Source organism: Anser cygnoides, chromosome 15, assembly GCF_040182565.1.
Source record: "Anser cygnoides isolate HZ-2024a breed goose chromosome 15, Taihu_goose_T2T_genome, whole genome shotgun sequence".
Classification (NCBI taxonomy): Eukaryota; Metazoa; Chordata; class Aves; order Anseriformes; family Anatidae; genus Anser; species Anser cygnoides.
In genome coordinates, this window is record NC_089887.1 from 8,934,015 (window position 1) to 8,949,797 (window position 15,783).

Below are 15,783 nucleotides of genomic sequence, written 5' to 3' on the forward strand. Positions count from 1 at the left end.
TGGCACAGAGCAGCCCGCATGGCTCCCGTGGACACAAGAGCACCATCTGTGCTGTTGCCAAAAATATCCCCAGGTTATTTGATGAGCAGAGCATCTCAGCCCTTAAACTGTATGTGTCAGAGCTGTCAGAAGGCATGAAGTGAGATGCAAGCTTGTGCGGCTTTGTTTTGGGACTGTACTAGCAGGCAGCACCTGAGTCACCCAGAGCAAGGTCCCATCCTGGTACAGCAGCTTGCAGTCAGCACTTGCATAAGGATGGAGATGGCAGATATGCTAGGTGGCATAATAAAGCAATATTAATTAATCACAGGATATATTATGATAGCAAATGCACCCCTAAATAGGGGCCAGGTGCCTGCTGCACAGTGACCTACCTGCCTGGAAGGGCGCATTTGGTACTGCCATGAGGGATCCTGGATTTGGCAGTGCTGGAGGGGCTCTGTGCCAGCACCCACCTTTGAACCTCCTCTGGCTGCACAAACCTGCATGGATTTTGGAGTCCCTGCAGACATTTGTTCTTAAAACTCCCCCTCTTTCATGGGAAAGGTTTTTAATCTTTAATATTCTAGCCAATGCCTGTGGATATCCTGGCTTCAGCTTTCGCAGACTTTTGGTTCAACTTTCTAACGATATGAAGCTTTATTTTTCAAAACACAAAGTGCTTTTATGCCTGTCCAACAGGAGTGTGCAGCATTTGCCTGGATCAGACCCGTAATTATAGTTTGCGGCTGTCTGCAAGCTTTTGTTCCGCGAGGCTGGGCTAATACAAAGGACGGGGCGTTAGGCTTGCATCCCTCCCTTGGTTACTTCCCTGGACTTTTAACAAGTGATAATTATGGAAAATTGGTTCTGTATAAACATCCTGCTGACAGCCTGTGTGTGTGTGATTCGTGTCTTTAATTTGGGAATGATACGATTATCGTTAGAAGGAGTCATTAACGTTTGCATTTGAAGGATGACAAGGATGTCATGCTCCAGAGAGTGATTCTTGTTCATTCACCCAGGTCTAGGCTGTTCCGCATGTTTCAGCATCCCGGTGTGCCTGGACAAAGATTCCGGCTGTTCTTTAGAAGGTGTAATTGTTCACCATGTTCTTGCTAAATATCACCCTGGATTTGTGGGCCCTATTTATTTGAGCTGTATTTTAATCTGTAGTACAGCTTCTCTTACTGCTTCCAAACTGCTCAGCAGGTCTTTTGAATGATTTTGAGGTGCTAAGCTACATGCCAAAAATTATGGTGTTCTACCATCCGTGTGTGGCAGGCGAGATGCTCACTATTAAGTGTGGATTTGGTCTTGGGGAGGCCACAGGAGCCTCCCCGTGTGGTGCTGGGGTGGCACAGCCACAGGAGATGGCCATCCTCAAGCAGGCAGGGCTCAGACTGGACGGGTGGTGCGCTTACCTTGACCTGTCCCCATTTCTGCTTCCCGCAGTGTACGGGCACAACGTGAAGAGCAGCAACGACTTCATCGGGAGGATCGTCATCGGCCAATACTCCACGGGTGCCCCCGAGTCCAACCACTGGCGCCGGATGCTCAACGCGCACCGGACGGCCGTGGAGCAGTGGCACAGCCTGCGCTCCCGGGAGGAGTGCGACCGCGTCTCCCCCGCGTCCCTGGAGGTGACATGAGCTGTGACACAAGCGGCAGCCAAACCAAGCAGGCGGACGAGGTGGGGGAAAAAAAACCCAACCACCAAAACACCCAACCTCACACCCACCCCACAGCAGCTCTATTGGACTGAAGCAGCTGCCGGTACCCGCCTGGCTGCACTGGCCTCAGTGAAACCTCCGCAGCACCAACCATGTCCCACCGGGTCCCATGCCAGCAGCTCCCCTGGGGCCACCAGCGGCCTGGTCAGCAGGACCTGTTGCTACCCGCGTCCGGCTCCGGTGTTTTTTAGCGATGGAGAGCATCGTCCAGAGCAGGGCGGGCTGCAGGCGGAGGTGCCGGTGGACATGCCGAGATGGGGAAGAGTTTTGAGTTGCCTCCGCTCTCCTTACGGTCCAAATCCATGACTCGTCCTCTCAGAGATATACGTACCTGTGTGCTCTCATTGGTGAACGTGGTAATTAGGCTAGGATGTTTTTTTAAATGGTAGAAGCTGTGGTGAAATCGATTCTGGCTCCAGTTTTGTCCTTGTACTCGTTTCAACAGAATTAAGCTCCTGTTAGTACGTGCCAGGCACACGCAGCCCCGTGCACGCGGGTCTGATGTACCGTCAGCAGTGAGGTCTGCCACTCTCCATAGCAGTCTGTGTGTGTCAAGTAGATACCGTGACGATATAGCGAAGTAAACGTCTCCAGTAGCACTTATACTTTCCAATACTTCCCTGTGTTGTGCAAAAGAAACCTGCTGTGGGGACTTTTGCGGTTAAGAACACCCAAAATGCACAATTTTAATTCCCTGACAGACTGCAGTGGCTCTTTCTGTGTTGTATGTTAACTGAGGTAGTTTTCGAGGTCACCACGTGAACTTAGCTGCAGTCAGGCTGTCCTGTTGGTTGCTTCTGTACATTTTTCTTTTTTTTTCCACAGCATATTGTCTGGTATGATGCAGACTGTATATTTATTGAAAATAAAAATCTATTTAATTGTGCCATGCATGCTGAGGTGGTACTTGTTGGCAGAGTTCATCGTTGTGTTGAGCTCAGTTACATCCATGGCACAAAGAAAGCTGGGAGGTTGGAGTTCACCCCTTCTTACTGCAGTGATCCCGGAATTATTTAGGGGAAACTGGGGCAGAGCTGGTGACCTGATGGCCAGCCCGGTGCCTTGCTCCTGCTGGGCAGGGCTCCCACCCGGTGTACATACACCTGAAGCAGAGGGGTCCAATGTGTGCGTTTGCACGGGGCTGTGGGTTTGTCCTCTGCAGGAGTAGGCCCCAAATTATTATGTAGTTTTAAAATTGCTTTATTTATCAACATTGTGTCTGCATGAAAATCTGTATCTTGCTTACAGCTCATTCACAAATCAAACTACAGAAGGATGTCACCTGCAAGGCAGCAGGGCTCAACACAGGACTTTCTGGATATTCATTTTGGAGAAGGAAGCCCGTCAGCTGTCTGACAGCCAACGCAAACATCAGTGCTCTGCAGCTGGGGAATAGGGGCACCCAGTTCCATGCTGGAGCCACGAAGTGCAAGCACGGAGACACTGCACAAGGAGATCTTTCTCACGGCACGTGAGCAGGGTGGCATTGGATGGAGCCAAACCCCTTGGGAGCTGTGAGCCCTTGTGTCTGTTTTCTGGTATTTGAGCGCCCACTGTCTTTGAATGTTGTCGAACAGCTCTTCAGCAGCAGGCATGATGGGTTTGAGCAGGGAAGGGATGATTCGGGTGCCTGTGGTTTCCTCCAGGAGATGTCCTCGCCTCCCTGCCTCAAGAAGCCATCTTGCAGCAGCTCCAGGGCAGAGCGCTGTGTGTCCCCAGGCACAGGGTGGCAAAGAGCCTTGGTGGCCTCTCTGCCATGCCATCACTCACGTGCTGCACCTGGGGAAGCCCCTGGCTGCCCACCCGCACGGCACAGCTGCAGTGCCTGGATCCCTCCCTGCTGCTCTCCAGCACAGCTGGCACGTTGGCAGCCCCAGCTGCAGGGACAGTGGTTGCCGCTGGGCTGCCCGTGGGTGTCCTTGCCGAGCTTCTCTGCCATGGGTGATGGATTTCAGTTCTGGTCTGTCTCTGCGAGTTAATGGTAATTCTGCAGGTGAAATTCCTCTCCTGTCCCACAGCAAGGGCAATAGCAAATCCTTCTCTTCTCTGGCTTTCCTCCCGGCTCATCTCATTGCTAAATCACGGTGCAGAGGGAGCCCTGGGTGAACACCCTGGAGGATGCTGACCTGTTCCTGCAGCTTGCAAAGGCTCAGGCAAGGGCTGGTGGTTTCAGCAGTCACTGGCCTCACTATTCTTTCACCTGTTGTCTATGGGCAGCAGCATGAGATTTGTGCTTTCCCTGAAGCCAACTTGAGACCCACCGTGTGCTTTGCTTAAGCACTGGAGATGGAAACTTTGAGTGAGGTAACACGTACCAGAGTTTTGTTCTACAGTTTGCTGATAATTGCCTATAATAACAGCTTTATCTGGGAATTGTGCACAGCTGAGGAGGGAGAAGGCATGCGATGGTCTTCTAATGTTAATTCTGAACTCCTTCATTTGTAATAGTCTGGTGTATCAATAGACTTTTCCTTGAGCAGTATAGTTTTGGATCAGTATATGGAACTACAAATGAAAAGGGGAAGGAGTTTTCTTAAAACGTTTTATTTAATGCAAAGAAAATCTAATATAGGATCTCGTGAGCTGCTGTCTCTGGAATAAGCCTGGATACTTTACTGAAAACTTTGTGTCATCCCAAATTCTTTCTACTTGAATCCTGCCTGTAAAAACAGGAGTCGTCCCAACTCAAGTCCCAGAAAAAATTGAAAATGTTAATCTGTGGATGAGAAAAGAATGGGACTGGCACTGACTGTGTTCCCAAGCAGCTCCTTCAGTGCTGGCTGAAGGCATAAATTGGAAGTGGAGCAGGGCTGTGGCGTTTCATAGCATGTGTGTGTATTCTGTTCCCCTTACCTGCGTGCTGTTCCTAAAGAAGGACTTGACACAAGATTTTTAAAAACTGAAGTTTATTTCCAAATACGGTTTTGCCCATGGAAAGGAGAAGTGGAAGAGCCTCCGTCCCATCGCTGTTTGTTGCTGCAGGCTGTCTGATGTTACAGGGCTGCACGAGCACGGCGCGGGCAGCGTGTGAGCAAATGGAGCAGGCTTGCTCCTGCGACATCACTAAAAAAAAATTAAAGAAGGTGCAAGAAGAGGCGGCAACGGATTTAAAAATAAGAAGTAAAAGCCACGGAAACCATCTCCTCCTTGATCCTAGGGGGGAGAAACCCACAAAAAGCTTCTCCGCCTCGCTCCTGGGGTGGAGAAACCCACGAAAAGCATCTCAGCCTTGCTTCTGGAGTAGGGGGGGGACCTACGAAAAGCATCTTTCCCCCCCCGCTCGTGGGCCGTGGAGGGCGGAGGGCGGCAGCGGGGAGGTGCGGGGCGGTCCCTGCCCGCAGCCGCCCCCGTCCCGCAGCGGCCGCGGAGCCGCCCGGTGCCGCGGTGATGGGCTGGGGCCGCGCCGTGTGCGCGCTGCTGGCCGCCGGGCTGCTGGCCGCCGGGGCTTTCCCCCAGACCAACATCAAGATCAGCCAAGGTGAGTGCAAAGCGCCAGGAGGGGATGTAACCCCGCACCGCCCGTGCAGGGTGGGGATGGCCTCGTAGGGGGGTTTTAGGGGTCTTGGAGGGGCGGCAGCTGGCTCGGCAGTTTGTCTCGCTCCAGAAATCTCAGGCTTGCCTCGAAATCAACTTTCTTCTTCTCTTGGGTGCCCCAAGCAGCCCTGCTATCTCCCCTGGACGCTGAGGCTCTCTCCGCTGGCTTTGTGTGCAGGCAGCTGGGCTTTCACCCGTAGCGATGCGAGCTGCTGTGCCACGGTGCCAGAGGAGCACCTCCTGTCCCTGAAAAAAGGTCACCGATGTGAGATCCCCTCCTCATTCCCCATTTCTTTTTCCTAAGCTGGTTGTAAGCCTGAAGCACGGCGTGGCGGCAGCCGCTCTGTGTCACTTTGGTTTCCTGCAAACTTTCTGATGGGGCTGGGGGGAGCGGGAGCCTGTGCTCATCGCGCGGTGCGCCCCGTCACATTTACAGCTGCTGAGAGCAGGAAAGGACCCTTAAGTGTCGTTCAGAGACTTTGTGAGAAAAAGGAGCTATGGGTTTCCTCCCAGCTGGCCAATCTTCACCAGCACTAATTAAGGAGAAAAAATGCAAGATAACTCCTATCTGTTACTGCGAGCTGCAGGGGGGCGGCTGTGGCAGCCTTGCATCTCCAAATGGATGTGGCAGAAGATTTTAATCTGTAGAGACAGCTTGGTTTTGTTACGGGCATTTAAAAGGCAAAACACTCTGCGTGAAGGGAAGTCACTTTTCCAACGTGCTTCAACAGCTGTTTAAAGTTTTACTTGGACATTTGTAACATGCACTTAAAAACCCCACTTCAGTGTGTGTAAGGTACCATTGGGTCATTAAATGGTCTCCGTGTCCAGCAGTAGCTGCCCTCCCCTCCAGCTCCCTGCATCCCCCAGACACAAGGAGACCAAAAACCCTCCATGAGCTGCTTGTTTTGAATGTGGCCACTGAGCATGAGACTTTTTTACCTGTTAATGAAAGATCCGTGTTACAAATGGCACGAAGGTGGGGTTGTTCGTCAGTAACGAGCACGGTGTCAGTGTTAAGGACGTGCTCCTAAAGCCCTTGGTGACCCGAGGCATATCAGCATCACACGGTAGCACTGTCTTAGCCCCTGCTACATGCTCCTGCCCCTCAAACTCCCCTTATTATTTGGTTTAAGTCAATAAGGAGGACGTGGGCTCTGCCTCAGGTGGCATTGTGCCCCCCCACCCCCAGCCATGCTTCAGCCGGAGCCATCCTGGAGGGTCCTGGGCTGCCTGGTCCCAGCCCTGCAGTCTCAGCCCCCCCTCTGACTGCCCATCAGTCAGCAGCTCAGATGCAGGGTAGCTTTCTTTTTGAGGTCAGAAGGCAGCATCAGCTTACGGATGTGCCAGGAACGCGGTTTTAAGACCGTGCACGTCAGTGAGGTCTCTCCTAGCACCTACAAGCTTTTGGTAAGCCGTCAGCTGCTGAACCGACCCTACCCACTGTCCAAAGCACTTCCGTGGAGCTGCATCCCCCCAGGGGTCTTCCCTACACGGACATCTCTCACCGACCCTGTCCTAGCCCCAGACTTTGTCTCTCAAAGCTACTGGCTGCCGGCGAAGCAGCACTCAGCCTTGGCGTGGAGCTGGTAGGGAAAAGCCTGCCCTTCACCTTCACTGATGAGGCAGGGAGTCGCACAGTCGGTGCTTTGCTTCTTCAGTAGCATCCCGGGACAAAAAGGCTGATGGGACTGGACTGCCTGGGGTTTTCTCCCTCATTAATTTGTCGCTGGAAAGCAGCCACTCGGGGAAGTGAAGCTTTCTGCCAGAGCTGTGTCAGACTCTACACAGCTCTGACACGGAGTTTTCCCAGTTAGGGGGATCCTGGTGCCTCTGAGCTGGGTTTCAGCAAATCACTAACTAGGAAGAGTCCAGTTGTATTGGCACCAAAACAAATTCAGAGAGCGCAGAGCTCTTTTTCTGACCCCAAATTCTTGTTTTCCAGCTTTTCTGGGTAAGTAAGTATTATCTGCCTGACACAGATCTTATCTTCAGCCAAGTTTAGACAACCGTTTTGCTGCTGCTGCATTTAAACACGTCCCTGGCCATAAAACTGCTGCACTGCAAACAGGAAAAGGAAGGACGGAAGGATTCATGCCCTCATTTTCTGCCAGAAATTTGGGGACAAAGGGATGGCAGGGACGTGGTCCCACGGGTGGTGGCTTTGCTGCAGGTGCAGCTCTAGCCCAGAGGAGCTGATGCTGCTGAGGGCAATGTTTTACTGGGACACTTAAAGGTGAGAATCTGGTCTGAATATCCCCCCCAATGCTTCCCCCCTTTCTTTTTACATCAAATATCACTATCAGCTGCTGGCTTAGGTTATGAGGTTTTCCTACAGAGCTGTGAGTATGCTCATACACACATGCATATAATTTCTTACGGCTTTCCTGCTAAAAATAGCCCCTGCAGTTCCCAGATCAGGGCAGCACCCCCAGTTGTTGCTGCCTGTAAATGTAAGAGCAGCAGTCCTCCTCCAAAGAGAGTGCCAAAGCCTCTGATCCTGACCCGACAGAGAGGATGCTAATTAAATGCTGACCTCCCTTCTTTTCCTTTTTGGTATATTTAACCTTAAATTCCTTCAGGCACCTCTGGTTCGCTGAAGCTCATCAAATTAATGCTACCTAATGGGAAGCAGCGCAGAATAACAAAGGAGGACTGTCTCCATCTCACACTAGGTTTTGGCTGCTTGGGACAAGGAGGGGGGTGCTGGGGGCCCACTGTGATTCACAGTGCCATGGGAAGGCAGGGAGCCGCTGGCCTCAGCCCCGTGAATTTTGCCACTGTGCTGCTGGAGGTGAAGAGTTCGTCGGGGCTTTTTACACCTCTATAAAAGAGCCAGTTGCTGGCCGTGTCTGTCTGCTGCAGCCCCGTCTCCTGGATCTGGCCCTCTGCCCCTGCCCCGGGCTGCTGGCGGTGGGGACAGGGGCCCTTGACCAGTGCCATGCCGCAGGAAATCACATCAGCTTGTGGCATTCCTGGTCCTTCTGCTCTGTTGGCACAACAGCAATAATTCGCCCTTCTGAGGGCTGTTCCAAGGGTTTTCCAGAGAAAGGCTGGCTGGATGTGTTTCTGAGCCCCACACCACCTCTGAGCTGCCTTTGGCTTTGCCAAGCTTCTCCCCTTGTTTCCAACCAGGCGTGCCTTGAGGTTACTCCTCAGAGGCTCTGCAGCCCCTCCAAGCTGCCCAAAGCCACGGCTCCTGCACGGAGCTGGGCAGGGGGGTGAAGCAGGGCTGCCTCGGATGTCAGGGGAACAAAACTGCTCTTTGCCTTTGTGGCTTGTCCTCTGCTGTGTGCTCTAAAGCAGCCTCAGGAGGGGTGTTTGGGAAATGCTCAGAGACCCTGTACCAAAGAGCTGACGAAACATGTAATTACCACTTGGAGCTGCTGGAGAAGAGTTCAGCTCCACTCAGCTTTGAATTCTTCTCATTTCTCCTTTTTCTCCATACCAACATTGCCTTCACTGCTACTACATCAAATGTGGCTGTTGGCAGGGATTCGCTCTGCCCACCAATGACCCGCGGTCACAGCGATTTCCCCCCAGGCCCTTCAACACAGGAGGCCATTCAGCAGCGCCCTGACCTCTTTCGGCTTAAATCTGTTACCTGCTTGGGTAGCTCGGTGGCATCTGCCTCTCCCAAGGACTCGGGGTGTGCCCTAACCCCTGCTCCCAGCACCATGGTTTCTCTGGCAGGACCCCGCAGGGATGCAGGAGCCATCTCTGGGGGAACTGGCGACACCCCAAGGCTCAAAAACCAGGAGCCCATTTACTACATGATTTTGGGCACCATTCATGTGTTAGTATTTGTCGGGGCGTAGTGTGTGCTCTGTGTCCTCCCTTCTGCTCAGAGGAGGCTGGCAGAGGGACCCGTTAACACTGCTGCAGTGTTTATATTGTGCAAAGGCTCCAGAAATGCCTCCTGCACCCCCAAAATAGCCTCATCTGGGGGAGCTCCCCTGTCCTGCTGAAGAGCTGTGGTGGCTCTGTGGGGCCCCAGCTCTTATCTCCCAGGGAGGCAGATAGAGCGGCACCGCTCCCTGCGGCCTCCACGGGGCTATTTTTGGTCTAAAATCTAAGGCGTGCCTACATGCACGGCTGCCACCAGGCCAGGACAAGGGGGCGGCCAGGGTGGTTGCTGGGGGGGAGAGATGCGATCTGGTCTTATAGGAGGTGTGAGCAGGAGGGCAGTGCATGGCCACGACCCTGCAGCCCCAGCGCCAGCTCTGTCCTAGCACGGTGGCCCCAGTGCTGTCTGATGGAGGCGAGAGCAGCCCTTATCTTATCTGCAGTAGCACAAGTGAGTGCCTCCATTTAAAGCACCCCCTGCCTGAAGCCACATCAAACAGGCTTGCATTGCAAGCCTCCTGATTTTCCTAGGCATACACTAAAATTTGGAAACTTGTGGCTATTGCAAAATTTATTTGGGTTTTAGCTACCTTTTGCCTGGCTTCTGTAAAATCTGCTTTTTTCCCATGCATGTGGCTTTAGTTTGTTGGTGGGGAGCAGGGCTGGGCGCTGCTTCTCCTGTAGCACCTGCATGTCCTCTGCTCTGCCCCAGCCCTGCCGGAGCCCGTGCACGCCTACTCCTGCCCTCTCTTCTGGACGGAGTATGAAGGCCACTGCTACCGGTACTTCCCCATCAACAAAACCTGGGCTGAAGCCGACCTCTACTGTGCTGAGTTCTCCATCGGCATCAGGTCAGCGAAGCTGGCCTCCATTCACAGGTGAGACCTGCGGGCATGTCCTCCTCCTGGGGAAGCAGGGATGCAGGCACGGTGCCACCGAGGCAGCACAACCTCTGTGCAACAACTGGGACAGGCCCGATGCCTTGGGCATGCAAAGATGGTGTAGAAAATGCCTTTAGCAGTGCTGGCAGGAGTAGTGCTATAATATTCCCCAAGTTCGCTGCAAAGTGCATTTTTTATCCTTGAAAAAGGGGTAGAGATCTAATACGATTATACACGCTCCTTCTCCCTCACCCTACACACCTTTTGCAAAGACCCAGCACCAAATCACCAGCAATCACAAAACAGGAGCCCATTTGTCCAGCCCGGGGGTGGAATATGAGGGGCATGTCCACGACCCTTTGCCTGCTGTAACCTTTCAACTGCTGTGTTTCGTGCTGTTTTGCCAGCTGGGAAGAAAATGTCTTTGTGTACGACCTGGTGAACAGCCGTGTGCCCGGCATCCCCACCGACATCTGGACAGGGCTCAACGACCTGCGGCAGGTGAGTGGCCCCTGCCTCTGCACCTGCAGCGGTCCTGGGCATCACCTGCAAAATTTATTGTAAAACTTCACTTCCCTGTACGTTTTCAGCTGCACAACCCCAACGTGCTGCTTGGCCAGTTCTCCCCATGTCCCTGGGCTGTCTCGCACCCATCTCTGCTTGGGCACGTGGCCATGGGTGCCTGGGGGTTGGCAGCTCTGCAGTGGCCACATTTCTCCCTCTGCCTGTGCCCTGCAGGAGGGTAACTTCGAGTGGACGGATGGCTCCTCCTACGACTATAACTACTGGGACGGCAGCCAGCCCGACGACGGCATCCACTCCATCCCGGAGGAGGAGGACTGCGTGCAGATCTGGTACCGGGCCAGCAGCGGTAAGCGCGGCGCGCGGCGCTCAAGGGCGCGCTGAGTGCTCTCTGCATGTGAATAAATTCCAGCTGCTGCTCGGGCTTTTCTGGAGAGGCTGCTGGCAGGGTGGTGATTTGCATTTTAAATCTTTATTATTATTATTTTCTCTTTTTCTTTGTAGAGAAGGGTGTTTTCTTTATAAACACACACACACACACATGCTTTCCCTCTGCTTACAGCCCATCTCCTCTCCAGAGCAGGAGGGGAACATCACTTTAGAGAATCCCTAAATTTAGTCAAAGGTCAAATTTTGTCATCTCTCCCTCCCACACATGGCCTGCTGAAAACCTGTCCCTTGGCCAGTGTCCCCTCCCTCACTCACACCACAAGCACTTGCTGAAGCACAGCGAGGCCTTGCCTGTGCCACAAGCCAAAACCCTGAAGGCCCTGAACCTCAATCCCCACTAACGCCTTGTTTTTGGGGCAGCGCTGCGCTCCTGGAATGACAACGCCTGCAGCCGAGCCTTCCCCTTCGTCTGCAAAATCCCCTCGCTGGCCCTGGACTGATCCTGCACCCCGGCTTTGTGCCACCTCAGCGGGGACGAGCCGGCCGGGACGTCACGGGATGGAGGAGGCCTCGTGCGCAGGCTGGAGCCGCGGAGCCCTCCCCGCAGGGAAGCAGTGACAGGAGGCGTGCTGCGGAGCAAAGGAGGACCCAGATTTAACCCTGGGGTTGGGTTTTAAATAAACTATTGCACCGTGTTGGAGGAAATCTGTTATTTTATCAATGCACCAAACCGTTAGGAAAAAAAAAAAAAAAAAGATTTTGTCTGCTGATGTGAGACGAGCAGGGAAAAGGTGTTGGTTTTCTGTTAAGTTACACAAAATGCCTTTGTGTCGTGGGCATTATTTTCTCCCTGCTGAAGTAAGTGATGGAGGTGGCTCTGGCTCTGTGGTGAGCAGGAGCTGGGGGGCAGCAGTGGGTTCCCCAACCTGTCCCCCTGGGACAAGCCTCATGCCTGGCCCTTGCCTCACCTGGAGACCCCAGGGCCGAGGGCAGGTGTGCAGCACTGGGCCACCAACACCCGATTTGGGCTGGGTGTGTGACAGGAGGGTGGCAGGGGGCTGACGTGTGCCAGCTGGGGGCGGCGGGGTGCTCTCACCCAGCAGGGGCATCGTTATGGGGGAGGCTCATCGGGGGGTGGTGGTTGTGTTTCAGTCGCTTGCTAGGGGTTGGCACCCTGCTTCTTGCATGTGTGCGGGGATCTGTGGGGTTTTGGTGAAACGGGCTGTGGGGGAGCCCAGCGGGGTGCCTGAGGGGAGAGCAGCACTGTTGAGTTTCCTTAAAACATAAAATCAACAGCTAAATAATAATAATAATAAAGAAAAACAATATAAAGGAAAATAAAGATAGAATTAGAAGATAGATTAAATTATCAAATAAAAAATGAGAAAATAAAAAAGATAGAATTAAAAGATAGAATAGACAAATAAACTAATAAAAAATTAATAATAGTAATAACAAAAGACTAAATTAAAAAAAAAGAACAAAATAAGAAATAAAAAGAAAAAAAATACAAATAATGATAGAATAAAAAGAGAATTATAAAAAAATAAAAATGCTCTTCTCTCTCAGAGCATGCAGCTCTGTGAGGGCACCTCAGGCAGAAGCGGAGGAGCAGGAGGCAGGGGACAAGGGGAAGGGCTGGGGCTGGGGCTGGGCGCTGCCTAGTCAGGGTGAAGCAACTCGGTGTGGGTGGAAGGGAAGTGCCTGGAGCAGCTGGGCTGAGCTGTAAGGGGATATCTGCGTGTATGCGTATGCATATAACACACACACGTGCTAAACGGCATGTCTGTGCCTTTCGGCTGTGGGTAGGTTCGACTTTTTGCTGTTAAAGAGAAAATGTAATATTAATTCCTCCTAATTGCTTCCTATTAACTTGTCACTGGCATATAAAACATCATCGTTTTCACAGGTCCTTTGAATAGGACATATAGATAGATAGATAGATAGATAGATAGATAGATAGATAGATAGAGATAGAGATTTCTTTCCCCACACAATAATAAAATAAGAAACCAAATTTCCTTCTCCTTTTAAAACCAGCTTCAAGGCATGGTGGCTTCTCTGGAGGTACAGGAGTTTCTCCACAGGGTGTCCCAGGCAGGGCAGGGGCCTCTTGACACAAAACCAAGGCAAATCCCTTGTGAAGACGACTAAAAGCATCTACATAAAATTCTTTGGTCGCCCCTGATGTCACCATCTGAAACCCATAACATCTGAAAGCTCACACTTTCCAGAGTGATTACATCGGGTGCAATGAGGTAAAGGGCAATGGGGCTGACACAGCTTCCCCCAGTGTCACTGCTGCTTTTGGCTAAACTGGGAGCTTGGAGAGAAAATGTGAAAGCTGGTGGGGGTAAGGCTGTGGTTGTTGGTGGGAACGTGTGTAGGAGCCAGTTTCTAAAATGAGGTAATGCTATCATCCCTGGTATGTATTTAAAAGATATACATTTTAAAATGTATTATATATATAAAATAAATTTGTATTTATATATAATATATATATAGGGAAGGCAAGGGAAAAATATATATGGGGAGAAAGTGTGTGCTGTTCAGGCTTTTCCAGCTCCCCTGTGCTCTGGGAATCACAGAGGCTGAGGAGGCCGAGGACTGTGTCCTCCTGGGCCTGTGGAGGCTGTGATGTTCAACGTGCTGGCTGGCCCTTCCAGCCAGCTTCTCTGCTTCTCTGCCCTTCCGAAGACCAGGGACCGGGGCTCAGTGCCATAATCCGCCCTGAAAATCAACCCCTCTGGCATCAGGGTGTGAGGTGGGGAATGCCTCGTGCCGCTGGGCTGTCCTGGCGCTGGGCTGGAGGCTGTGTCTTTCCTCGGTCACGGGTGCATGCGGAACCTCGCACCCCAGCAGGAACTCTTGGTTGAGACATGAGACGGACAGGAGGCAGGCACACGCTCAATGTTTTGTCAGCCTGCGAGATTCCAGAAGACAAAGCCCATTTATTTCCTCCAGGAGAGCAAACCTTCTCCGTTATTTGGTTAGTTATTGCTGCTGCATAGCCGGAGTGAGTCAACTGAGGAAGACTCGCCCTGCTTCCCCGTGGAGAACGGCCTTTGTGGGTTGGTTCCTTTGCTTTTCTTTTAGTGGCTAATGGGTCAGACAAATTGCTGTCCCCTGGAATTGGTGGCTGAGGAACAAATGGTGCTGAAGGGAAGCAAAAGCATCTGGGCCGAAGAGGCTGCATCCTTGGGTGGGTGCCGTGAGCAGCCCCGCTCCTCAAAGGCACCATGGTCACTGATACATGGGTTAACCCATAAAATGATACCAGTTACTGTTGATACCATGCATGCATTACCTTCTCTCTGTGCTTTTCCTCCTCCTTTTATGTGTGAAAATAAAGTTTTTAGGATGGTTTTGGCATGTGGGGCAGGAAGTAATGTGTGTGGTTTCTCCAGGCCTGTGCTTCATCTGCCATCAGAAAACAATGCATACAGATAACAAGGGTTTGTAAAGAACCAGCTGTGGAAACAGGGCCTTCCTGGTTCCGACAAGTTTAGCAAAATGCTGGGCACTGAAGGAGGCAGCTGGGTGCGGGCGGTGCTGGGCCTGGGGCTGGTGCTGCCTCCCCACTGCTTCTTCCCCTGTGCTCCTGTTCGGAGGAGCTGGGAGCTCGGCACCCCTCAAGCCAATAAACCCACTTTTCCCTGCAAGTGGCTTCAGACTTTTTGAAGGAAAGGTTTGACAAGTTCCCTTGGGAAAGTGTTTGAAGAGTTGGATCCTACAGTGACTAAAAATATTGCTAATGGGGAGAGCCTATGGAAGCTGTCAGCTCCAATCAATGTCTTCATTTCCAGGTAAAAAGAAGTGAACTTGCATGACCAGAAAGTTGGGGCCAGAGTTAATAAGGGCTTTGTTTTGCAAACCTCCCCTGCTTTCTCCCCAGGCTCCAGGATCCTTACTTTAATAAGAAACCACACCTCTTCCATTGCTGGTGTCTTCTGTTTCACAGCAGTCAAATCCAACTCGTGAAACAAAAAAGGGAGTTTTCATCTCCCAGATGGACTCCTGGATCCATGGGGTCTACTTGGTGGAGGATGAGATGTGCCCGTGCCCTTGGTGCTTTCCTGGCCAGGAGGAGCTGCAGCTCCTCAGGCTGAACATTTATTTATTTATTTATTTTTCTGTGCCCCTGCCCGTGATCCCCAGCTGCCCTCTTGCCTTGGCTGTCTCTGCGTTGCTGGCTGCAGGCACTGGGAGGCTGGAGGCAGGGGACTCCCCCACGCTCCTCCACTTGCAAGCAGTGTATGCAGGAGGCTCCTGTTACCTCTCTGAGATTTTTAGGAGCTGAATATCTTCCTCTGTAACACATGAAACTCAGGATAAGCCAGTTGCATACACTGGGAGCAAACAAAATAATCACCTATTGGTGACAAATGTCTTTGCCCTCCTGTACCCCATTTCTTGGTCTGTAGAGATGATGTTGTCCCCAGCTCTGGCATGACAGGCAGGATGCATGGGACTGCCTGGACCAACTGCCTTTTAATTCTCTTTTTCCTATCATTATTTTATTTTTATTTCTTGAAATTCACTGCTGGATGTCCAGGAGAGGAAGCTGTAAGGACAAGCTCCAGCCTCTGAGCCACCAAAACAGCTCATGGGTGCTGTGATGCGGGGAGGGCGGCAGGGGGCAGGGGCTGGGCTCAGTGCATTTGGTTTGTACAGCTGCGAGCAGCCTGCACCACCCTTTGCCAATGCCATTACATTTTGAAAACCTGGGATTATGCATAAAACCTGCCCAGAGTCCGGTTTGTCTTTGGTCTGTGCATCACACAAGCGTTTAGCACTTATGTGCGAGGTTGATAAGCCAAGCTCAGGGTTCTGAGAAGGCAAGCGCATTTTTTAAAGCCCTTCAGACTGCTGCTGCCCCAGGACAGGGGTGCGGCCAT

At 52.0% G+C, this 15,783-nt stretch overlaps 1 protein-coding gene across 7 annotated transcripts in view; it reads left to right on the forward strand.

The window, feature by feature from the left end:
• The window catches only part of SYT17 (synaptotagmin 17), a 47,826-nt gene extending 36,246 nt beyond the window's left edge, over nucleotides 1-11,580 (forward strand). For 6 of the 7 annotated variants that reach the window (XM_066977910.1, XM_066977911.1, XM_048060682.2 and 3 more), the window contains one exon: nucleotides 1,435-2,603. In XM_066977910.1, coding sequence (XP_066834011.1) covers nucleotides 1,435-1,631 — 197 coding nt within the window. In that variant the 3' untranslated portion in view covers nucleotides 1,632-2,603. Of the gene's footprint in view, nucleotides 1-1,434; nucleotides 2,604-9,804; nucleotides 9,971-10,380; nucleotides 10,475-10,711; nucleotides 10,845-11,305 lie in introns of those variants that run through there. The other variant, XM_066977913.1, reaches the window with a different exon arrangement.
• The last annotated feature ends 4,203 nt before the right edge of the window (nucleotides 11,581-15,783 follow it).